The sequence below is a fragment of the Stegastes partitus genome, unplaced genomic scaffold (genome assembly GCF_000690725.1).
Source record: "Stegastes partitus isolate 25-593 unplaced genomic scaffold, Stegastes_partitus-1.0.2 Scaffold292, whole genome shotgun sequence".
NCBI lineage: Eukaryota > Metazoa > Chordata > Actinopteri > Pomacentridae > Stegastes > Stegastes partitus.
The window spans coordinates 350,903-376,877 of record NW_007578023.1 but is presented as its reverse complement, the minus strand read 5'-3'; the positions used below and the strand labels follow the sequence as shown (position 1 = coordinate 376,877).

Here is a 25,975-nt window from a genome sequence, read left to right as displayed (position 1 = left end):
CAGCATCAAGTGAGGCAGTTCTAACAAATACTGAAATGTTAGACTGACTTTATTTCAGTTATGTAGTCGCAATTAAAATTCCAGATAAATTGTGTAGTACATTGGCAAGTTTGCCAAATCATCATCGATTCAGGATATAATGAGACTCTTTCTGGGTAGCATACAGAAAATGAGAAATAGAGGAAAACAAACCAGGTAGAGTATTGCAGCTACTGTTTAAAAAAAAAAAAAAACTCCCTTAGAATAATGAATGGTACCTTAAACAAAGCAAGCTAGTACAAAAAACAAATATACAGTATATGATCAAAGATAAACATGTGGCATACAGTATGTTACATTGTAAAAACCAGCAACAATATTTCCAATAAATTAGAGCTGCAGGAGCACTAAAGTCTTATAGGGATTTATCATCAGTAAAACGAGGGCAGTGCATCAGCCCCGGGGCCTGACCCTGAGCCACACAGACATTATCTATGATGGACATAAAAATACAAACAACAACAGCAATGATAAAAGTAGCTGTCCATCCCTCCCAACCAATTCATTATGCTTTTGTTTAGCTAGATTTAATGAATTCAAACACATTGAGCCAAATATTGCCATCAACCACCATTTATATGCCACACTGGCAATCTTTAAAGAAGCATCTATGGTGTGTTTTGCCACATACTGTTTGATTCATAATATAACTATTAAATATTGGCATTCTCACTCTTTTGGTAATTTGGGGATGAGGAAACAGTTTCAGTTAACGTCAGTGCCCATTATCCATTCTTCCTGGTTCTTCTTCGGTTTTCAGTCTCTTCTTCCTTTCCAGACCAGCTCTCAAAAGTTGTAAGGTGAGACCAGGACGTGGACCCTGGCCACATGCTTGGCCTGAAAGGTGCGGTCGGTGTACTCAGACATATCCACGTCGACGCTGATCTCCTGTGGCCCACGCAGCTGCTGGACCAGTATCAGCTCACCGGTCTGTCTGTCCGAACGCTGCATGACAAAGATGCCGCGATAGTTTCCACCCACGATGCCGAACCGCAGACTGTCTGGCCCGGTGCGCCCGGGGGCAGCCGCGGTCGCCATGCGGAAAAGCGTGGCGGGAGTCTTCAGGTTGGAGGGCAGAGACAGGTAATGGAAGGACACGGTCTTGGGAGCCAGGTGGCAGGAGCGGCTGTCCATGGGGCAGGGGTTTCTCTCGCACTGGCTGCAAGATGGAAATGCAGCAAATATTAAACAAGGGAGTCATTGCAGGAAGGCACAATAAATGTTTTACATTCTCTGTGTGCTACAGTCATCATCCAATGCAGACATTTTGACATGGGGGGGAATGGTTACATAATTGATCTATCCCCGTGGGAAAGTGTAACATAACTATTTCTTTGTGACACACATACATACATATGAGGGTAAGTGCACTGAGGTCTGGGATTATGACAGGCTATGAACTTTTTTATGTGTTGTGGGAAGCACATGTTGGAACAAGAAAGAGAGCGGATGACATTTTTGTTACAGGACCTACACTGACAAACAAAAGTCAAGCTGGAGAGGGCCAATGATGTGTCACAGAAAGAAACACAACTATTTTTCCAAATACATAATATAATTTTAGTTTTATTATTATTTAGACATTCCTGAAGCTTTCTCACTATTATCCATTTTCTGTTTATGTTTTCCAGCTGTAAATGTTTCCTTTAAGCACTGTGCTGTGCAACGTATCAGAAATTAAGGGAATGTATTTTGCACACTAACATCTGTATTTATTTCAGTCACTCTGTTTCACAAAATTTGCTTGGCATGACGATGTACTATGAAACTAGGACACAGCTACTGTTTTACTCGATTCCCTACTTTTTCCCTTGTTACATGTACTTTCCCAAACATTCATGCATCCCCTTTACTGGCACTGGAGCTGTATTTCACCACATTGATGGTTCAGTAGAAGCAGACAGAGCTTTTGTTTCATGCTCTTAAATGAGGCAGCTTGCTGCTGACTGGCAAATGGGGAGATGGAAGTGGTAATGTCTCCAAACACACAGCGATTCTACATGGTTTAAAAGAAAAAAAATGTAATCCAATGAAACGGTTCTACTTGGGATAGATTTTCTTGAACTGATCAATGGTGCAGCTAAAATCATTACTCAGACTTTTTACTGTCATCATTTCTGTTGGTTCCGATAACATTATCCTCACATAAGCAACATCTGGGAAAACAAGGGCGTCAGTATAACAGTCAGCACTTCAGTCAGATCATCAAAGACATTTTACTTGAAGGTGAAACTTAGGAGTGCACCAAAATTGCTGTAATAATCTCTCATTATACAGGAACATTGTAAATGCACAACTACAGCAAGTACACAAGTTCCTAAAACTGTAAACAGTTTAAAAAATGGTTTCATCTGCAGCCTTTAATTTCTCTCTTTGAGTCGTTTGGTTTGCTTGGCTGTTAGTGATGTTTCTGTGTTGCCAGACCTCAGCAGTTACCACAGTGGGTTTAATGTTATTTCTACCAATACAATGATGGGCAAAAGACCCAAAAATAAGTCCTAGCTTGTATAAAACCTGTCTCGCCATGCTCAAGTGTACATCTTCAATGACAGACATTTTCACCACAGAAAGGTGTATTTTTAAGCTCTTATTGTGCATATGGGGCCACTGGAATGGATTACTGGCACACCTGAACGCAGAAATCAGTGGTGTTATTTCTGGTTGTTTTTCCATTACAAGTCAAAATGTCCACCAGGAGCACATCTGTGCATCACAGCTGGGTCTAATTTAATATGTAAAGTTTCTGAAATGTAACATTTTGTGCAAGTTTACACACTGACAAAACAAATGGCTCAAACTGGGGTGTATGCACTTACAAGGGAGACGTCTTGACGTAGCTTATGTTGCCATGAGAACGGGGACACTCTGGGCTGACACACTGAAAGCCTCCCCCCATGTTGATACAAGTTGTCCCTCGGCTACAGTTGTGCTGCTGGTTTAAACATTCATCCACATCTGGAAGACAAAACAGCAGAGGCATGTAAGAATGAGAAGCAGGGAGAGAAACCTGCCAAACTGACTCCATGCTTCCTGGTTACCACAGTCTGAGAAGGGGGTGCTCTGCTCTTTATTTGGTTTTTTAGTTTAGTCTCCCACAAATGCCTCATGTCCTAAAGATCCCTTCTGCTGGGAAAAGGTGAGATCATTCATTCCACTGGCAAGCGCTTGAAGCTTCAGGGGTGAAAATGAAAGTTGTAGCGAGGTTGGGGACCGACAGACACCTCTGCAGAAACTAAAATCTCGGCTGCAAGAGGCTTCTCATCTTTCTAAATCACAGGTATTCCTCTCTGGAGCTGCATACCCAGCTAGATCTGCAGCCAGGCCCCTGTGAATGAGCCTTTGTCCTCTGTTCCCCCTTGTCACTCACCCTCACAGCTCCGCCCATCTGGGAGCAACTTGTAACCGCTGGGGCAAGAGCAGTGGTACGAACCCGGGACATTCACACACTCGTGGACGCACAGTTTCCCTCCTTGGTCAAGCCGGTACACTTCACACTCATTTACGTCTGTCAAGAAATAGAAATGCATGTACATGTCAGCCTTAAACATGTATCACAAGACCAGGCCAAGGCAGTCTGCATATTAAAACGACAAAGGAGATATTTAAAATAGATGTAATGATACACTGTCACATACCATGATGATCCAAGGTATGACATTTCTTTCTCTCCTTAAATCGTCAGTATTTGAACTGCACACTTTAGCACTTCCAGCATCTTGTAAACACATTTGAAGCAAACTCTAATTTCAAAATGTTACTCAAGCATTTACAACTTAAAAACAACTGAACTGCGACCTAAATGGATGCTAATCAGCTTGTGACCTCTCAAGAGGATTATTTTGTTTGTCACAGACTAGCTCCACAGATTACTCTCATTTGCAACAATATTAATCACTAGAAGAGTTAAACATCCAGGTATTCAGGGATACTTTGAGCAGAAAAGTCCCTATAACATGAGCTATTTGCCCCGTGGAGATGTTCTTTAGCAGGGTACCAACTCGAGGGAACTGCTCTGTAGCTGACCTTACCTCCCTACGAGGAAGCGCAACAACAGGAGAATTTCTCCACAGGGATCAATTAAGTTAACACATAATTACAGCTCACCCTGACAGATACTGTTGTCAGAGGTGCCACTCATGTGAAAGCCTGCATCACAGCTGCAGTGTTGGGCTTGGTTCACTTGGGCACAGCGAGGTCTGCGGCTAAAAGCTGGATCGTTCATAACACTCCACTCTGGTGGTGCTGGAAGAAAATATAAAAGTTGGACTTGACCGAGAGGAAAGTCTTGCAAATGCAATCTAACTAGGCAACTCAGACATTACTTCTGTGCTACTGACCTGTCTGGGTTTGGTGCTGGCAGTGAGAGCCACTCCAGTTCTGGGGGCAGGTGCATTTGTACTGGTTGACCCCATCCACACAGGTACCTCCATTTTGGCAGGGATTACTTGCACACTCACTTATATCTGTGGATGTAGGACAGAAATACCTGAGCTGTGGTCAACATGTTGAGAAATTTGCAGCTTCATCACCAGACTCCTCCTGTTTTCAATTTGCTCATGAGTTCTAAATTTCCACTTACACAGCAAAGGCAACATTTGCAAATTTGGCCAATCTATTTCTGAGATAAAAATAAAACAAAAACTTTTTTTTTTTTCTCGTTTAGATTGTTACCTTCAACACTGTTTAAAAATTTCTAATATATACATATATATATATATATATATATATATATATATATATATATATTTTATATATATGCACCTGTTAAAAATTCATCCAGAGATGTCTTAAAAGTCTTTCAGTGGGCTTCTGACAATGCAACACAAACTCAAAGACCATAAAGATCGTCTATGAAACATTGTATAACTCCACCAACCAGTCAGTTTGCAATTTACATCCATCTTCCCTGTGTTTTGAAAGAGCATTATGTTGTCACAGTGAAGCTGACCCTTGACTTTGTGGATGTGTCTTCATTTTGTCAATTTATCCTACGGAAATCTAATCAGCTCATACTTTTGCCCAAGTGGAAGTTTGTGCCAAATTTGAAGAAATTACCTCAATAATTTTCCAGAGATATCATGTCCATTAGAATCAATGTAAAGGCATTAAAAAGGATGGTAAGATTAGGTCGAGTTTGAAAACTATGAATAACTTTATGTAATGTATGAAAGGCTTCTGAAGGCCTCTGAAACACAGAGTGTCCACCCAGTTTGATAACTCATATTTAAGACTGGCATTGTCTACAGGCACTTTGTGTCCCTTTTACAGAACCAGGGCTGTGCACGAAACAGCAGATTTTTTTCAGCACTCACGCAGAATGGTGACAGTTTGTGTCTCACAGTAGGTCATGAAATGATTTTCACTGACTCTGCCATAAGGTCTGAGTTGTTGTAACAGAGAGGCTCACCACTTGAAGAACCCTGTGTAGGAAACTATGGGAGAATTCCGTAACGCCAAAGATGTATGACATACCCCCTGCTCATTCCCAAAAAAACAAACCTTCTGTTTTGTAACAACTGAGGAGGGAGACATCTGATCAATCAAGTTGTTGCACAGACTCAACCAAAGTGTTGTGAAAGTGTGTGCAGGCATAGTAAAAGTACAACCTGTGACGAAAAACAGTTTGTAAACCTTATTTTGGGCAGTCTTGTTTGATCTGTTTTGACTAGTGACATTCATTTAAATAGGGGCCAAGTCTTTTTAGTCCAAATGAGTGCTAGGGAGCGTTACCAAGTATTGAGACTTTCCTATAAGAACTTGGAAAAGGTGTATTGGATTATTGCCACTGACTCTACCTTTAAATGCTTAAATTATTTGCTGTAAGCATTGTGAAATATGTAAAAATACAGCCATAAAAGCCCTTGTTGTTTTGAAAATTTTACATCTTTTACTTTTTAGTACTGTGCTGTCAGCAGCTTCCCATAAAACTTCTGAGGTTTACAGCAGTTTTATTATGTTTTCATGCCAACGTGATTCATACTTCCTTTCAAGTGCTTCTATGGCCTCCTACTAAACACAGGTAGATCAATATCACTGTAAATTCCTCCAGCTGTGAATAAGAGTACAGTATAATACCAGCAAAGGCATATACTGTGGTGCAAAATAGCCTACACTACCTACTGAATACATACCGGAGACATCTCAGTAAGTATAAAGTAGAGATCCATTCATTAACCCACCAATGTTCAAATATTATGTTATTTGTGGCAAACTGATTAATCAATAATCAGACATTAAGAATAAGAGAATAGAATGAACACTACCATTTAATAGAGACATAGCAAAAAAAAAAAAAAGCAAACTGACAACAACTGAATGCAGGATGACACTGACTGTGATCTTGTGGCAGCACTAAGCTTTGTTCTGTGTCTGAAAGTTCAAAAAAAAAAAAAAGTTTTGATCTTTGTTTTTGTAGTTGGCTCTGTGAGCTGTGCAGATGTACAAATCATGAAGCAGACTCTGCTCTTTGAGCTTCAGTGCAGAGGCCACAGTGTACTGGATGACAACCAGTTCCTTTAATTTTTATTTGGCTTCACCAAGGGCCACCACAGGACCATGACATGAAAAGGCCCACTTCACTTTGCTAGATATTTTTAAACTCTTCTTAGCTTTAAAGTTTTTCACACTCTGTCAATACTGCTTTTTGAGCATGACTAAATTTAGACCTCTTATGCTGGACTGAAAAACATGAACAGGGATAATACTGTGCAGAGTCAAGCCCTCTCATGTTGTTTTAACCATGAATGTCAATAAACGTATGCACATGTTCAACTGAGAGTGCCACTTGGAATTTCTGGAAGAGTGCCACCAGTGCAGGCTGAAGGGGGGCTATCAATCGCATACTTAGCTTTCTTTTGTGCTATCAGACCAGAGTGCGGGTATAATGCTTGGACCTAACCCCATCCAGTGGGACTGCTGTCAAAGAAGCAGGGAAACATGAGCAAGGGGGAGGGGGTTATCTTACAGTAGCCCAAGCAGTGCTGTTAATGAGGAGTAGAAACCTGAAGGGGAAGGCACCCCACAGTGGAATGCAGTACAGGTGTTTTTCTGTGTTCAGAGACATTTAATGCCATTTTAACGAGGGCTTCATTCAGTGTACTGAGGAGCTCCAGACACTCCAAAGAATGGCTCTTTTCTTTGCCTGTTATCTGCGTGTGGCTTCTGAGCTGCTGTCTCTTTCAGCCTGGCATTCAGACGCTGCTGAGCCAAGGTCACCCTAAATGGGTGTGGGGATTTTTGCTCTGCGGTGAACAATATAGTTGCCCAGGTCCAAAACATTCCACCAAATCATACAAAAGTTTGATCTCATACCTGGTCAAAATGGAGGATTTGTGGCAGGTAATAAGTCTGGACCTGCTGTGCCTTACCTTACCTTTACAGATTGCACTGATGCCAGTCCAGGTGCCGTTGTCCCGGCAAACACGTGTGGCAGAACCAACAAGATGGTATCCTAGGGAACAAGTGAAATGGACCTCATGTCCGACAAAATACTTTGAGCCAAACTTGGTTCCATGAGCAGGGGCTTCCAGGGAGGGGCAGGTGGTGGGAGCTGTGAGAGAAAGAAAGAGAGCACGAGAGGAAGGCTGGTCACATGTGGAATAAGCCTCCCAACATCCTCTGGCATTCTCTGCCTGGGGATATACACGTGTCACTGGGCAGTGCAGAGCCTTCATGGGAAAGGACAGTTCAAATGCCTCATTTACAGTCAACCAGCAAAGGGCCGGCCATTTTTATGAGACAGAATTGCGCGAGCAGTTAAATGTTCTATTATGTTGTATGTTCTGGAAAGTTTAATGCTTGTATAATGCTTGAATAGTATATAATTACATTACATAACAATGTGAGTGGATTACATTTTGGACTTTTATGAGATTTTTATGCTTCCTTCAACTTGGACCATTGCAGAAAAACGTTTCCTACTCTTTGTACCTCAAGTGAAAAGAGTACATTTCAGATCCCGTATGATAAATCACACATGGCCAGACCTCAGTCACGTTTAGCTTATGTTTGTAGCTCCACTGTGCCCGATTCTGACTTATTTTTTTGGACAGATAACATGAAGGAATAAATCAGTTATAATACCATCTAAATCAAAAATTTGATATTTTTCTATTTAGATTGTTGGATTTGATTCAAATCTTAGCATTTAAAGCAGGTGCTGTGAAAGTATTTCCTTTTTCTTTTTATGTTTTTGAGCCTTTGTTGCTATAAATATAAGACAAAATATCAGCTTCTTACTGTCCTGCCAAGTATTCTCCACAGAGTTATGGACTGCACTGGTCCATCACTAACAAATTGGTCTCAGTGTCGCCTGCCAAACAACACAATTCCACAAATCCACTTCCCCTGTCGAGTACACAGTTCTGTAACCGAGATGGCCTTGAACTTCTGGATGAATATATATAATCCCATAATACAAGAAGCCATGCCTGGCTCTCTGTTGTCACTCGTTGAGGGAAAAGTTTTTGAAGATCAGCTTCAAAACAAGTGAATGTTTCTAAAATGTTACAGACTTGATGCTTTGGAACCCTCTTTTGCCTTTAACTGAATAGTCCTTCACTGAACTACAGAACAAAACCTCAGTCACATCATGAATCCAGATGAAACTTTGCAAAGCATGGATTGCAAATTAAGTTAAATGAATACACTAGGTTCATTCTGTGAAATAAACGTGCAAAGTAATCAAATGTATAACAGATTAAATGATGCCCTTTTAATTGTAGCCAACCAAATACTCTGTGTTTACATGATAAGTGGAGCAAATCTCAACATCTGTTCTGTAGTCTTGGCAGGATGTTATTGGGCATGTTGATGTTACAACATAGACCTCATAGATGTGCACGAAACTATGAATAATAAAAATCTATTTCCTTAAGTTATTTAAATGAATATTCTAGCCATTTTTACATGCTACATAACAACAGTAAATGAACTATTTATGTCACAGTGTATGGTTACAGGTTGGATTTAGGAATCATCATCTGCTGTACGTATGAGCTACTTTATGAGGAGACACTTTCACATCATAAGTGTGCATAACAAAATTAATATTAGGTGAAATCCATTTTGCTGCTGCAGCTTCAGGGTCCTGGTGTGCTGGCTCACTGTCACACCGTTATGGCTGACTGAGTTGCTTGAATCAAACGGACTCTATGTTAAAGTTATTAGTAACACCTGTGTTTTTCCTGCTACGATAAGTTAAAATGTCCGCAACAAAAATGGCCCATTAATATGACAGTCATGATGATGAATATGATCAATGTGGAGGTGGCGTGAGTTTGCTATCTGTTTACTACTCACCAGCTGACTGGTCTGCTTGAGGTAACTTGGAGACAGAGTTCTGTAGCGTTGCCAGCTTCGACTTCATGATCCTGAGGCCCTCCGTAAATCGCATCTCCTGACCTTTGAGAAACTTCTCCATTTGACGAAGCACCCCGACCACCTGATGTTTATCCATGCACGTCTGTTAATAAAGCACGAGGACTATGAGCAGAATTAAGAGTTATAAAAGAGTCTTGGCAAAACATGTTAGAACGTAATGACTTTCCACCAAGGGAATGAGCGCTGGATTAAAGGTTACCTCACTTAAATGGTCATAAAATGTAAAACATGAGCGGTGAATAGACATTATTGGGCAGCTGTGGAGAATGATGTAACTGAAACTAGATCCATGTTATTGGTGGGCACATAGTCGTTATAGTCGCTCAGTTTTCATTGATAATAAAATCTATTATGTAACACTGACAAGACATATTAGTGAGATGTTTTTACTGTTTCTGATTTTAGGGAAACTCTGCAATTAGTTTATTTAAAACTACTGCTTTCCTCTTTTTCCACTAGACCTCAGTGCACTCACATGTGAGATATTCTGGGCCTACCATCTCTCTTCTTCTCTGCATCACCTCTTTTCACTCTTACTAACACAACTCCAGTGGCAGACACAGCTGGACAAAAGCTGTCTGGCAGATGTCAGAAGGACCTAAGTCCAAAATGCTGTTCCTGTGTATATTTTGCATGGCGGTAGGAAGGCACACGCTCATTGGATAATCCTGAATGGGCACACTCACAATAGCATGGGTGCCACAGGCAGTTACTTTGGGGAGAACGCTTGTCAAACCATTACAAAGTTCCTCACAGAAAGTGCCTCTAATCCTTTCAGGAGGGTTTATTAATCACATGCTCATTGGAACAATTTCTCTGAGCAGCATACCTCAAATTCCTGCACTGGCATTTGAGGGGCTTTGTACAATAATAACTAGCTTCAATACATTAAAATTCATTGTGCACATAGTTGGGACCTGTGCAGTAGTAAGACTGTCTTCTGCTCGTTTTTACCTGCCTCAGGCAAAAGGGAAATGCCACCAGCTGACAAGACATGAGAGGATTCACATCCAGATGCAACCACATATATATATGTATTTTTATTTATTTATTTATTTTTTTAAAAAGGTTAAAATTTTAAAAGTAATTTCTCCAGTGTAAAATGCAGACTGTAATCACAAAAATGGCAAAATGACACAGAGGGCTTACAAACAATCACAAGTATTGATGAATGAAAGCTGGATAAAACATTAAAGCAAACAAAACAAACAATTGTTGCTGGTTGGGCTACACCATGGATAATAATATTAACATTGTAAATAACCAGATGCATCAATTTTCTTCCCAAAAATATATTTTGGTCAAAGTTTGAGAATTTATACAGTTGCTCAGACTGCTCATTCCTACACAAGTAAAGTCAATTACTCCTACCTGAACGGTGGCATGACCACTGTGGATGGCAGTGAAACACAGCAACAGCAAACACCTGCATGGAAAAGAGAGTGCCATCTCCGAAAAGTCCAGGAATTATAAAGTAATGCTCCCTGTTGATGGTCCAAAATATTTAACAGGCTTCGTTTTTTGTTTGTTTTTTTGTAAAATCCCCAATCAAACAACTTTGAACGTCCGTCCACTCGTTTCAGGAGTGTGGAAGATGCTCATCAGGTGCCTAAGACAGATGCGCTCCGTCTCTGTTTATCTGCACTCTTGGAAAGTTTAGCCTCTGAGCTCTGCACGCTACCAGGTTTCCTGCAGCAAGAATCCCTCCCACCGTGATACTCCCAAACACTTCTCTCTCCACATCTCTGACAGGGACACAGACACATTGTACGAAGTTATAGCTACATGTCTAGCAACCTACATAAGTTTTAGAGCGCTGTAAGCTTTAAAATATATATTTTTTTCTTCTAAACTGAGTAAATCACTATTATCAGACTATTCATTACGAGACACGTCGTAAGTCTTCTGTGAGAGGCCGCGTCACCAGAATAACGTCTAACATCAAGTCACAGGCACATAAATGTTACATTAAGCTGTTTTGTGGGTAACTTTGAGTCTAGTGGTTTTATTCTCACCCACGGCGTTGTGCCTGTGCCCAGCTTTCTGTCTGTCAGTTTGATTTGTAGAGTCGCAGCGACACCTGCTGGTCGTGACACAGGACTGCACGAGCGCCGAAAGTTGAGCAAATCATTCTCGTGAGACAATTGCGTGCGCACGCGAGCCTTCCTAAAGAAAAAGTCAACAACAAAACCAACCAAACAAACAAACAAAAAACCTAATAAATAGTAAAATTAATAAAGTGATAAAGACAAGTATCTAGCTTCAGAAAACTCATTCAGTCCCTAACCTCTGACCCTTACTTTCATGCTATTAATATTTTCAGACGTGACAGGTCCTTGAAGTACACAGAGGTGGGCCGAACTTTTTAATTCGAGTTATTGTTTTTTGAGCCTTCATAACTTCATAAGTACATGAGTTTGCCACATTAAATTTTATGGATGAAAAAATAACATAAAATTCTGTGAAAAATTGCAACCAAATAATTTTTCATCAACACAAGGTGTCATAATCTAAAGTCAAAATCCTGTCTTTGTTAAGTAAGATTTTATTATTATTATTTTATTTATTTTTTTTTTTTTGTCAACTTTGAGCATCAATACCATGGGGAAGCTTCAGACTTCATCAGTTTAAAGTCTAGGGCCGACTATAATAGAATCAAGCATACTTGAATGTTTTCTAATAAATTACAGGAGAAATGAATTTTGAGCAAACTTTCAAGGTTCACAATACCATGTCAAGTCAAGTCAAAACAAGTTATATCAAATTGAAAGGCCTCTCTTTTTTTCTTTCTCTTTTTTTCTTTTAAATACCAGGCTTGTCTTCTGGCCATCATTCCTTCTATGTCAAAATAATTTACTTGTATCGTCATATTTTAACACTCACATGCAGCTTATTGCTGGAGAAACTGTTGGTGTTCACATGTTTCATATATTTGGACAAATTACATTGATCAAACAAATGCAGTGCATTCAGTGCTTGTTTGAGTGTTTCTACTTGTTCTGTCAGTTTGTTCAATCAGCCTGTTTCCATCGTTAGAGCATAACCAAAGTTAATGATGTGTAATCTTTATATCCAACACTTGCTTTTTCTGTGTGGTCAAGAAAATGATGGCGCAGTGTCAAAATATATCCATTTTAGAATCATATTTTGACACAAAAGGAGTCATAGGTAGGAGATGACTCTGATATTAATATTAAAATGTGTGCAAAAGTGAGACCTTTCATCTGTCTCACCAACCATATTTCCTATATGGTGATATGACCCTTGTATGTTCACCCAAAATGCTGCTTTTAAAGTTTTTCTTGTGAATCTTGGGAATTTCTATGACTCTATGTCACAGACACAAATCTGGTGCAGTTTTGTCATTGAAACTATAACACATTCAATTGTGTTGATGCGCAAAGTTGGTTATACAAAAAAAAAACCATGCTGAACAAAAATGAGAATTCAGATTGTGACATCTTAAGTAGACACAAAATAGATTTTATTGTTTTGTTGTTGTTGTTGTTGTTTTTTTAAACAACGCTCATATTTATTTCTCATTCCTGAACATTGGATGTGTCTATCCCCTGTACTTTTGAAGTTATGAGGGATCAAAATGCTGGAAAAAGTAAAGCAAATAAGAGTCTGTAGCGCTGAAAATTCTCATAATATGAAGGCTAAAAAAATGCGTGACTTCATTAAATATACTAAAGTTATTGTACAAAACAAATCATTTGATTCAGAGAGGGTCAGGTGGGAACGTTACTCCGATTTGGTGGATTTTATATGGAATGACCCATATGCACTTCACTGTCGCAGAAAATGACTGACACCGCTCTGAACCAATGAGAATCGCAGCTCGTCTCACCCGTGTGACGTCCGACGAATCACAGAACAGGGTTTGCTGTCTCCAAGTTAGATTGATCCCGACGGCACTATAAATACGTGGAGAATACATTACCGAGGAATGTGCTGCAGAACTCAGAAGCCATTTTGAGATGATGCCCCTGTTGAGAAAACCTATGAAGATGCTGAAATCAACGAACATGGTTACATTTCTGTCTGTTTCTCCCTCCGTCTCCTCTATTTCACCATGGCAGCTGTCAACCGACGGGACATTAGCAAAGCGGGGTATCGAGCTGTGCTCACAGAGTTAAAACGTCATTGATATGAAAGAGGAGAGTGTCTGTTTACTGTCTCAGTCGAGACATGTAACACCGTGAGTTTTTTCCAGTCTGAAATCTTCCAGCATCTCTCACAAACCAACGTCTCCTTTGAGTGACTGTGTTAACTCACTCTGGTACCGGGGAGAAGGGAGGCAGATCCGTTTTCCAATGGCTTCTGTGAGCCTGGTTTCCAGTCCCCCAGCCCCTGTTCTTGACAAAAACATGACAGACTCTGAGCTTGCAGGGGATGAAAGGTCGAGTAACATTCTTATGCAATTCTTAATACGCTCATCTGTGCGTTTCAGTGCTGTGGGTCTACATGCTTCGTGTGTTACTGTTTTCTCTTTTAACCATGAATTGCAGGGTATAGAGACATTTCCCCCCTAAACATCTCTCTTTTTTTTCCTTCTTTTTGCATGCCTCTTTGGTGCAGTTGAATAACGCTGTTCAGACAGCCTTGGTATCACATCACCGTGTCGAGCATTCATGATCATTTCCATGCAAGGTGGCAGACCTCATCGTTCTGTTGTTGTGCTACTGGGATTCATAGCTTCATTATTGCCATCTGCAGGAGACTATGCAAATGACTATATGATGTAAATGCCACGCCCATCCTCGTACTGTCCTCCCCCTGCAGGGCACCTGGCAGTACTGCTGAGACAGGGTTCATGCAGGGTTGAGATTATGTGCTTTCTGCTGGGTGAAGGCCATGCTTGTGATTTCTGTATAATCCGAACATGGCTGTCAGACCATGTGTGCACGCAGAGGACGAGGAGTTTGCTCTGGTTTTCTGTTAAAACCTGCAGCAGGTGATGGAGGAAAAAGTGTCAGTGTTGGAAACTCTTACAGACTTAAACCACTGCTGAGGTCTTGAAATGATGAATGTCAGTGTGGACTTAATGTGTGATTGAGTTGCTCACAATTGCAATGTTGTTACACTGATTTGATTTGACTTTGTGGTAGGAAAATGTTTTTTTTTCTGAGAATATCAAACTGTGAAATGTTTGTGTACTGTCCTCATAAACAACAGTTTGCTGATATTCTTCCTTCAGTCTTCTGGTAGATTTGTGATTCCAGACAAATCTGAAAATACGAGAGTAGTTTTTCTGCCATTTTCCCCTAAAGACATGAATCCTATTGATGTTGGCGGGTGTGTCATATTGAAATATTCGATTTCTTCTGCTTTATCTGGACTAAAAGTGAAGTTTGCACCCAGTATCGTTGTAGCCTTGCATGTGGATGGATCTCAGGTTGAAGCCTGATCTGCACTGGTGTGACAGGAAGAGGCAGCTAGTGTCTGTGAGAAATGACCCAGATCAGTGGGGTGGACATACTTTAGCATTTCATGGTGTTTTTGTTTCACGTTCCTACCTGCGCTATATTTTTTAAAGCAGCTGACATCACACGCTATGAAAATAATATCAATGCTGAAATGGTTATTTACACAGGTGTCATATGTTGGTGGGAGGTTGTTTCACATGGGCTGTTTTCTGTGGAAAAACACTTTGCATGACATATTTTTCTATGAAATACTTTGTGTTGGTCATTTACAACAATGCAGTGTGTGTTATTTTAGTTTTAAATATGAGCATGATTTTGAATTGGGATCAAGTGTTATAAAACCTAGTTTTTAACTGCCAAACTGAAGTATTAAAAATGTACCTACCTGTCTGAAACACTGCTGGTTATAAAAGCCGCCTTAATGTGAAGTACTAACCTGGTCATATGTTCCAGTAGCAGCTCCTCTGCACACAGGGGTCATGAGCACTGCAGGAAAAAAGAAACCTCCCTGATTATAACTGTAATAGACAGTGTCTGTGAACATTAACTTCACTGAATTGTGGTGTCCAGTACTGGTTGCTTAGATTTTTTTCATATGTGGATATTTCGAGAGCAGGAATGCTTGGGCCTTTTAGCCAAATAGCTTTTTGTTGGAATTCTACTAAGACTTGTGCCATTTTGCTATTCACATACCAATACTTTACTTTTCAATAATGGAGGTGTTTTGTTGTAAATATTTGTACTGGGGAACATGTGTGTTGCCTAAATCATACTTGACTTATCTGTGATTCCAGGCTGTCTTCATACAAAGTAACTGAATTACATTGCTTCTATAAATAGTGGTTTTCATTATTTTTACTTTACCTGCTGTTGAGTTTCTTTTATCTGTAATAAAATACCTATACACTGGTTCATAGGAAATTAAAGCTATTAAAGGATTAGGGTGTGATGGAAATTGTCTGACCGGATAGTTGGTTGTTCCAAGTACAAGGAAAAGACAATTTAATAGTTTCACTGTGATTAGATTTTCTATTAAATTGTTACTGTGCGTGAATTAGAAGTATTTGCCCATTAGATATTTTGCTTGTGATTTAAAAAAACAAACAAACATTTAAAGTGTATCTGAAGCTGACAAAATACAGAAAATAAACCTGTTAAATGACTGTTTTCCTCTTTTCAGAGAGGATGGTGAATTGGAAGATGGGGAAATAGATGATGAAGGGATTGGAATTGAAGAGGAAAACAAAGAGGCTACAGAGGCGACTGAAGAAAAAGAGAAAGACAAGGAGAAAGAAAAAGATAAAAGTAAAGACAAAGAAGAAAAGAGTCACAGACACTCAAGGAAAAGATATAAAAAGACCAGAGAGAAGAGGAGATCAAAAAGAAGGAGACGTGACAGACAGAAAGTAAGTAATACTATCATACCTGTTATAACAGCATATCTCTTACAGCTTTCGCAATTAGAGCACGAATGTGAACTTCACAAACTAATTTAAAATTCACTTTAATGCCGTGTTTTTCCTTTGTTCCCTTTGCTCTCCTTTCAGCATCACTCTCCCTCAAGCAGCTCCAGCTCTGACAGTTATGACTCTGACTACGATCGACCAGAGAGGCCCAAAAACAGGAGGATCCACGGATCTAGTCGCGAGTCCGATGGCCAGTCTTCTCAGGTGAGTTCGTCGCAGCTGGCTTGCTGCCATGTTAATATTAAAGATTCTATAAAAGATAGATGTAGCCTCTGGGTTAGAAAAGAAAAGACAACACAGAAATGCCTTTGACTTGCATTCTTCGTAATGGCCGCAGAGGGCGATGCCTCTGGTTCCAAAAAGAAGTCTGATGGTACTGAAGTTTATGAGAAATTGACCCCACTTCTCCTTCGATTTGTTACTTCAGTAAATATTTTCCTAATTAATTTATTGTCTCAGCCACTAGTTTAAAGACTTTTGGAAGATAGCATGATGACAATTTAGTAAATTATGCTTCTCTTTAAAGCAAAATAGATGATAAAGCAGAGTATGTTTTAGCTACCATGTGACTGACAGGTCACCACTGTATCACCTCAGATTCTCTAGTCAGATCCACTGCTCTCTCATTATGTCTAGTTTCAAAAGAGAGAAAATAGTGATGGTCAAATTCCAAACTTGTGGCTTAAAAACGTGACTTCACAGAGCCATGGGTGACATCATGTTTTCTATACAGTCAACGGCTAATATTTAAATAATCATTATTGTGTGACATTGTTGTTTCTCTGGTTTGACTTTCAGCATTCAAAGGCAGGCCATGGCAACTCACAGAAGTCCTCACCGCACAAGAGCAGTGATTTCGACAAATACAGCGATTACAGCGATGACAAGTATGACTACGACGAAGAGGAGGATGACTATGACGATGACATGTCCGAGTACCAGCATTCAAAAGATTCAAGTCAGGGAAAGGGGCGCCACGCTAAAGACCAGATGAACAGAGGGAGCATGAGGGGGATGAAGCATCAACAGTGTATGTAGTCGTGTGAACCCTGGAGTAATTTATTTTACAATGTGATGGGAAGGCCTGTAATAACAGTGATAACACATTGGTATGTAATGCATCTGTAGGAACGAACACGGTTTGATCACTTCTTTCGAAATGTCGTTTTCAGTTGGGCAGAGGGGAAGAGGCAGAGGGAGTGGGCCAGGAAGAGGACGTGGGATGCTTAACAAGAACAAGAAGCTGAAGGGCAAACCCTGGGGAGGACGTGGACGAGGGAGAGGAGGAGACCAGGGCATGGAAGACATGGGACCGGTTAGTATGCTCCTGAAAGTACAGCGGAATGTGCTGTATTGGTATTGTATTTTGCATCACATTTATAGTAAATCGACTACACCTTTTCTTCCTCTTCCTACTCAGGGATGGAATGCCCAACTCCAGTTTTTTACTATAGTGACTACTCTTAAATTGTGCTGTAACTTGCCAAATTATGTGTTGTTTATTGTGTTTCACAGGAGGGAAAAAATTGCTCTGGTTTTCAGAAGAAACGGCCGATTATGAGCAAGGAGTTTATTAATCAGCATACAGTTGAACACAACGGTAGATACATCTGCAAGTATTTCCTGGAGGGTCGATGCATCAAGGTATTGTAGCGTTAATGATCTTGAACTCGTTTTTTTTTATGTAAGCCTGTTTTTATTAAATGACAAATGATGAAGAAAAAAATGACTCTCTCAACTTCACAAAAAATAAACTGATTTTTTTTCATACAGGGGGAACAGTGCAAGTTTGAACATGAGCTCGTTATACCGGATAAGAAAAAGGAGCTTTGCAAATTTTACCTTCAAGGATACTGCAGCAAAGGAGATAATTGCATTTACATGCACAATATCCTTTCACTAAGTGATATTAATTACATTTGTGTAACTGCATTATAGTTAAACAAAAACCCACTTTTGAATTAGTCTTGTTCCTTAACTTGTGATTGCACGTGAGTACCCTTGCAAGTTCTTTCACACAGGAGCCAAATGTTACCAAGGGGACAACTGTAAATTCTCCCACGAGGCTCTGACTGATGTGACTAAAGAGTTGCTTGATAAGGTAAAATAAAAAGGGATTTTGATTTTAAACATTCTTAGCATTCATTCTTGGTCAGCAGTGGTCATGTTTCTTCTTTGTGGTTTATTAGATAATTAACACTGAAGAGGAGAACGCCCGCGAGGATGAGTTAGAGCTGGAGGATCTGAGAAAGCAGGGTATTGCCCCACTTCCAAAGCCTCCTCCTGGGGTGGGTTTGCTGCCCACTCCTGGTCAGAGCAGTCCTACAGATAGCCAAGCAGGGAAAAAGATCCCCTCCCTGTTTGAAATCAAGGTTCAGCCGACTGTAGACTTGGTACAAAAAATTGCTCTGAGGTAACCAAAACAATTTTTGATCAAACTCTAAATATTTCTTGGATTATTTCCTCAAACTAAACATCATCTTTTCTTTTCAGTGGATCTAATTACTCCCAAAATCAAGGTGATGGCACCAACCAGTTTAGTGGAGGTTCAGATGAAACACAGAGTGGCGCTATGGGGCCTTCAGGGTCTTCTGCTCCTCCTATTCCTCCCCCTGGATCACCGGGTCCCATGGGTCACCCCACTGGACCACCTATGCCACAGAGCCCCCCAGGACAGCACCCACCACACGGATTTCCAATGCAGCCACCAATTCCCCCTGGTCAGCCCCCACCCTTCCATGGAAACCGGCCTAATATCAATCCCCAGATGAATATGCAGAGGCCGCCGTTCCCCCCTGTACCAGATCTACAGATGCTGCAAAGTCTCTTTCCTTTTCCATCAGTGAGTCAGAACCCAGCAGAACTTTTTAGCAACTTCCTCCGAAACCCGCCTCCAGTTGGTCAACAAGGAGGTCAGTGATATAGTGATATGGTTATTTGGGAGTTCAATTTACTTTTAATTGTTGCTGAAATTGTAAAATTGTTTTTGTTTTATTTCAATGTAGTAGATCCTAGTGTGGCCTTCATACAGAACCTCCAGCAGCAGATGGGTGCAGAGTCACAGTTGCAGTCTCTGCCACCAGCAGTACAGAAAGCCATCCTTTTACACCTGACACAGCAGCAGCAGCAACAAGAGTCACATCCACAAGGGAGTGAGCCACAGAGAGCAGATGGCCAGGATGACAACAATACAAACAGAGGCAAGTGTCCAGGGGCAAGAAGCAGCTTTGCTGAATTAATTAGGATTAAATAAAAACTTGATAAACTCCAAAGCATGGACTGAAGTAAAGACACAATTACCCAGGAAATTTACTCAAATCCTTCAGTAAACTTGATTCTTGAAACAAGCCTCAGGGGTGACAAAGTGTAGATGCACAGGTAATTTACAACAGTGCTCAGAGAACAAGCATTTAAATATGATTTCATTTTTTTCCCCAGATGAAACTACAAACTGGTACTCAAGCGATGAGGAGGATGGTAGCTGTGTTTCCTCCATTCTTAAAACTCTAAAGAAGCAGAATGAGATGCAGCAGTCTCAGTCCAAACCCCTCCAGGGTGTCTCAGTGGCTCCGGGGCTGGGCAACCCTCGACTTGGAAAGGAAAGGGCCCTGCCCAGTGACCCACGCATGAAAACTGACCCTAGACAGCGACCCCCAGATATGAAGAAGGAGTCAGACGGAGCTGCAGATGTACGTCTCTCCAGAGACCCCAGGAAGATTCGACCGATGGAGCCCAGTTCCTATCGCCAGCAGAGCCATCCTGTTCCTCAAAAGCCTCCCACAGGAGAGGAGGACGATGAAGGAGAGAGGGAGCTCAGAGACAGAGCTGTTCTGATCCCTCTAGATGCCAGCCCTGGTGTGGTGCTGCGGGACCCTCGATGCCAGTTAAAGCAGTTTAGTCACATTCGAGTGGACATTCTGCTCCAGCGGCCTGCCTTTGCACACGCAGTGGTGTGGGCACCCGAGGATCTCATCCCTTCCCTGGTGCCCAAACAGGAACACTCCATCAACCTGCCCCTTCCACCTCTCATAGCTGACGCTCAAATGAACAGAACAAGCCTGCCAGACCTTCCCCCAGTCTCCAGCCCTCCACCATCTGACCCCAGACTCATAGCTGCACGTTTGAAGGAGCGTATGAGTCGATTGCCCACTGGATCTCTAGAGGCCCGATCCCCCACAGAGAGACCTGTAGATCCACGGCAGCAGAAATCTCTGGACCCCAGACTCAAGCGTACAGGAAGTCTGGACTCCAAGCTGCTGGGTCAGAAAGAGCCCTCCTCTGGGGTTGGACTTGTGGACCCCAGACTGCAGAAGGCCAGTGCCAGCGCCTCTCCTCATGCTGCCCGAGTCAAGCCAGAGCCCGAGAAGCTGCCACCGTACGCTCCTCGACTGGCATCCTCCGGTGGAGGGCTGGAGAGTCCCACTACAATCCTCGGGGGCATCAGCCTGTACGATCCTCGTGCTCAGACCGAGCAGGCTCAGAAGGAGCAGTCGGAGCCTCCTAAGAAGGCAGGGATTCTGAAACAGCCTGCTAAAAAAGAGAGCACTCCTGCACCATCACTCTCACCAAGCCAACGTAGTGGCTCTTTCGAAGAGGTTAAAAGCCCAGATGTTGCCACGGATCCGACTCTGCTCTCCTCTTCTCCCACAGTGCCTCCCGCCTCACCCGTCAAACCCCCAGCAGTTCATAATCTCCCCATCCAGGCACTGGCCGGGCTCATCCGACCCCAGTACACCGAATCCAGGCAGGCTAAAGTAGGTGGACAGGCTTCTATGGGAGCACAGGAAGAGCCAGAGGAAAAGAAGGAGCCAGAGCACAAGAAGAAGGAGGAGGAGGAAGAGGAGGAGGAGGAGGAGGAGGCGGCTGTGGAGAAAGAACCAAAACTGGAGGATCCAGAAGAGGAAGCAGACGACAGGACACTGAAAGATGTGTTCAAGACTTTTGACCCCACTGCTTCCCCTTTCTGTCAGTAAACGCTCCACTGTGGGGAAAAAAAAATTTGTATACTGATGAGACATGTCTATTAATCTTTATTTAGCTTTACAAGAATCTATTTATTTCTGTATATAATCCTGTATAGATGAAATACTACACCTCATGTTTGTCAGTGTGGAGAAATGCTGGATATGTGCACAGACACAGAGTATAGTTCTTTTTAACATCATCATATTAATGCTGAATTGTTTTGAATGTGTGTATGATCTTTTATTATCGTGTCATTTTCACATACGTTCTAAACAATCAGAAAAAAAGAAATTATGTTAACACGTAAAGGTTTCACTAAGGACTGACCCATAAGCTCTGAGCTAATTCCAGGCATTCCACCCCGTAGAAAACATCATTCATTCACTCTAAACACTGAGGGATAATGCTAAATAATCAGTTAAGGAATTGTTTTGAGAATTTTTGTATTTACATATTTATCTTGACACTTTTTTATATCATGAGATCTATATGTTTACTCTAACCTTTTAAGATGAGGGATTTTCTTAAACATTTTCACTTTTTACCACACACACACACACACCCTGATTTAAAGTTTGTGATTTGTCGACTGCTGACACGATCCGGTCAGATAATCAAAACACAATCCATGCAGGTCCTTTTTAATGTATGTAACATATACACACTGTATGATATTGAGATATGGCAGATTGTTTATCAGTTTCTTGGCTAAAATACTGAAGCAGTGATTGATCACTGTTCCCTTTCACGGTTTTTAAACTCTTTACAGTGAAGCTAGCTTGCAGAAATTGTTGCATTAGTTAGCACAGTTCCCGTCTTCGCTTCACTTTTTTTTTTTTTTTGTGGCCTAAATGCTTTGAGGACATCACTGTTGTAAACCGGTCTAAATAATGAGACAAATAAATATTAGTTGTTTAATTAGATTTTTTCATTGTCAAAACACTCGTAAGCTTGTAAGTAGCAAGTAAATTGTCTTTCACTTGTTTTAAAACTAGATAATCAGTACAAAAGAAAATTTTCAAGTGTATTATACTGAGAAGAAGAAGTACTATTTTGATGACGTTGCAGGTGTATGTATATGCGATACATATGTGACCTTTTTGACTGTTTTTACTGTTGAATTTTGTTGACTGTTCATGAACTTATACGGGGTTCTGCGTGCTGCAGAGGGTGAATGTTGTAGACCTAAGGTGACATAATGCTTGGCAGTTTGCTTTAAGTGACAGTTCTGTGTCTGTAATGTGAGCTACTCTTATTTGACTGAAACTAAGCTATTTACGTTTTTGTTTTTTTAAAAATTTGTTTTCATAATTCACATTGTAAATGCTTATTTTGTATCACGTGTACAGTGTGTTTTTGAGTGTTTTACTGTACAATGCTATTATTTTTTTCATGTCACTGCAGTGGTTGTGGTTGTAATGATAACACAACACATGTGCCCAGCATTTTCGGTGATTTTATTATAAATATCTAAAATAAAGAGTTGAAACGGCAACAGTTTCCTTTTCAGAATCGCACACGAGACATGCAGTGCCTTGTTTTAGTGTGCATGGCATCCACACTGCTGATTAGTGTTTAAGTCAGGCAATTTAATGGAGCTGACAGCTTAGTGGGGTTCACGTCTTTATTAATTTCGTAAAAAACAGTCAGTGTAAGATTTGTTTCACACATAACTACATTTGTTTTGAAGGCGATAGTGCTCACTTGTAGGTGCCTTGTACATTAACCTGAGGGGCAAGACTGGGTGCTAATGGGTGCGATGACGTCTTCCTCAAACCCAGCTCATCTGTGTCTGGGTTAGAGGTCTGCTGGGCGCGATGGATTTCCAGGTTTCTCTTCCACTGGAAACACAAAGCTGTGGCCTCTGCACCATCTGAGTTTGGCTCAGGCTGCTTCAGACCCTGGAATAAAAGTGCAAGTGTACTTAAAACGTAGGACTAGTTGTTAGCTGTATCCTTTATTTCTGTATTGGAAGTGGAAACTGGAACAGATTTGTTTCTGTGTTGTGTTAGATTTACTGTAATGCAGGCTGTTTCTGCTGCACGGACCCCACGCAGGACTGTCTGGAGGAGATTTTGGGCATTCTTCACCAGGATCTCATCAGATGATTTGCACCCAGGTGTGACTGCATTGACACTATGTAAACATTACAGGAAAAAAAAAAAAAAAGACTCATTAGTTGTTTTTTTTTTCTGTCTTAGTGTCAGTGTGATATAAGTTTAAACTCTCCTGACCTGGAGATGATGTTGAGCTGATTGGTGATGGTGAGAATCTGCTCCACAATGAGCGACAGTTCAACCGTACACTGTCTATCAAGGCTGTGGTTGGCAATAACTCTGATAAACTGAGTGACTGACTGGCAGTTGGAGATAACGTCTTTGGCTGCGGTGACGAATGCCTCCTTATTCTGCCAAAAAAGAATGATTGCTGATGAATGTGAATGAAAATATCAAGGAAGTAAAGTGACCTCTGCTGGTCGTTACCGGTATTGGGCCTCTCTTCTTCAAGTACTGAGTCATGTAGCATATTGTGTCAGCCATCTTCCTGGTCACCTGGACGATTCTGTTGTCCTTGGGGTCCCAGCTGTCGCTTTCTTGCTTTAGAAAAAGGGACGTGTAGGTCAGTGAAGAAGCCTCTTTGTAACCATCCGGCGCACCAACATCCTGCAGAGAAAAATGAGGGCATGATTTATTGTGCAACAAAGGAAACATTGAACTATAAAATCTTGTCAGTTGCGAGATACCTACATCTTTTTCCATATGTCCAAGTCCATATTTGACCACAGCTCCCATGGTTAGATGACCTTCTGCAGCATCTACATTTTCTTTATTGCCTTTCTGCCAGGATGACATTGGTGTTTCACAGGGTAAATCGACTTCTTTGACTTTAGGGGGGATTGTAGTCAACACTTTATCGATATCTTCAGGTGTTTTGCCCTGAAGACCAGCCTTGATGTGCTCTTTAGCCTCTTGGTGAATCCCATCTTGCTTCCTGATCTCCTCCACCACATAGTGAGCTTTTGCTGACCAGCACTGTATGTGCACATGTAGACTGAGTGTGTCACAAATGTAGTGAGTCTCCACCATCAGCCTGGCCCTGCTGATTATATCTGAGATCTGGAAAGACAAGTGGTCGTTGATAGACCTCAGATTGGAACGAGCGCGTGGGTCACGGATGTAGTTTAAGCAGTCCTCGACCCTTCTACTGGCAGATTTTACATTTTCAACCAGTTTTTGTGCTGCGTTCTCAAATTCTTGCTCCATATTTTCTTCTGCGTTGTTTGCTCGCAAGTGTTGAGCAGCACTATAGGCAATGCTGACAATGTTTTGAAATGTAGTGTCATAATCTTTATTTTCCTTGCTCAAATGACCAGACAGCACTCTAATTTTAATCAAAAGCTGTCTCCGAAAGAATTCTGATTTTGCAAGCTGCATCACACTTGGCATCATGGAGAGTTCCCCTGCAGCTTTAAGGTAGATGTCTGTCAGTGTTTTCAGTTCATCCTGGTATCCTGTCAACTGTTTTGACTTGTAAGCACTTTTGCAGTTCAGGCTTGTGAGCCGTGTGGCCTCTTGGATTCGAAGCGAGTTCTCAGACAACACTGACAGCTGTTTCTGAGGGCTCAGCTGGCTCATTGCGGTTGATGTTCCTAAAATCTTATCCAAAGAATTCAGTAAAATCTGAACGGAGAGACCCCAGAGGATACAAAGCCCCTCGAGCTGATCAACGTGTCCTTCCGCTGAGGTGGAAAATGCTACCAGATACCTTGTGTTGTTCTGGGCTTTGTTCAGCTTGCTGTGTAAAACGCTGAATGTTTCTTGACCCTCACTCTGTAAGGTTAAATCAGAGGATGTCAAGAGCTGGACCACATCAGCACATAAAGTCATCACTTCATTGAGTTGCTGTGTAGCGCTGGCTGCCAGAGTTTGCAGATTCCCTTGCAGCTCAGTGTAAACAGCATGATACCAGGTTCCAGATACAGGCAGTAAAACCTTGCGGATGTTGTTAATAAGGTCAGAAAACTGCGTGCTGTGTTTGTAGATGTTCTCTATGCTCATCGCTGAGCTCATCGCCGTCTCTTGAGCTGTCTGGACGAGTAGCGGGGTCAGTGACACCAGCTCCGCTCTGAAGCTTTCCAGTGTCTGACAGTCAACCGCATCAACAATAGCCAGGGCTTCCTTTGCAGCTTGGGCGTAGCAGTTTGACAACTCAAGAATACCAGTACAGGTCTGGTTGAGCGCTGTCACATCTTTCCCTTTAGTCACAGTCACAACTTCATACAAGAGGGGTAAAAGGTCAAACTCAAAAGCCTTGTGGATCAGTTTAGGCTCATCTGAGACAGCTGGGATCTTTAAATCATCGCTGTCGTATTTATGAGCCAGTTCCGCTTCTATGGTTTCCTCATCTGGGTGCTCCTCCTCATGCTCAGCTTGATAATCCCTTTCCATAACATCGAAAACAGGAGAATCAGAGCCTCTTAACATGTGATCCAGGTTAGGTTCACAGGTGTCTTTGACTGGTAAACACGACTGTGAGATTTCTTTCTGGCGTGCCCCCTCACGCAGCGGGCTCAGGAGATGTGGATGCTGTTGGCCGTCCAGTCCCTCTCTAAGCACCTTAAAATGCTGAATGACTGTGGAAACGTTGTCTGTAAATGTAGAATATACCTCCACATTCAGACTTGAACCAGAAAGC

The 25,975-nt window shown here is 41.5% G+C and overlaps 2 protein-coding genes across 2 annotated transcripts; one reads left to right on the top strand and one right to left on the bottom strand.

Annotated features, from left to right (window-relative positions):
* Positions 1-31: 31 nt before the first annotated feature.
* On the bottom strand, positions 32-11,136 carry fbln7 (fibulin 7). The gene is made up of 8 exons (XM_008282979.1): positions 10,792-11,136; positions 9,340-9,502; positions 7,412-7,588; positions 4,377-4,502; positions 4,144-4,281; positions 3,407-3,544; positions 2,856-2,994; positions 32-1,198 (listed from the first exon to the last, which is right to left on the bottom strand). The coding sequence occupies exons 1-8, from the start codon at positions 10,867-10,869 to the stop codon at positions 826-828; spliced, it is 1,332 nt and encodes a 443-aa protein (XP_008281201.1). The 5' UTR covers positions 10,870-11,136; the 3' UTR covers positions 32-825.
* Positions 11,137-13,361: 2,225 nt separating this feature from the next.
* On the top strand, positions 13,362-22,775 carry zc3h6 (zinc finger CCCH-type containing 6). Its single transcript, XM_008282977.1, has 12 exons — positions 13,362-13,822; positions 16,030-16,255; positions 16,397-16,519; positions 17,114-17,345; positions 17,488-17,630; positions 17,831-17,959; positions 18,089-18,203; positions 18,307-18,416; positions 18,505-18,728; positions 18,809-19,227; positions 19,321-19,515; positions 19,754-22,775. The coding sequence occupies exons 1-12, from the start codon at positions 13,737-13,739 to the stop codon at positions 21,286-21,288; spliced, it is 3,537 nt and encodes a 1,178-aa protein (XP_008281199.1). The 5' UTR covers positions 13,362-13,736; the 3' UTR covers positions 21,289-22,775.
* Positions 22,776-25,975: the final 3,200 nt, after the last annotated feature.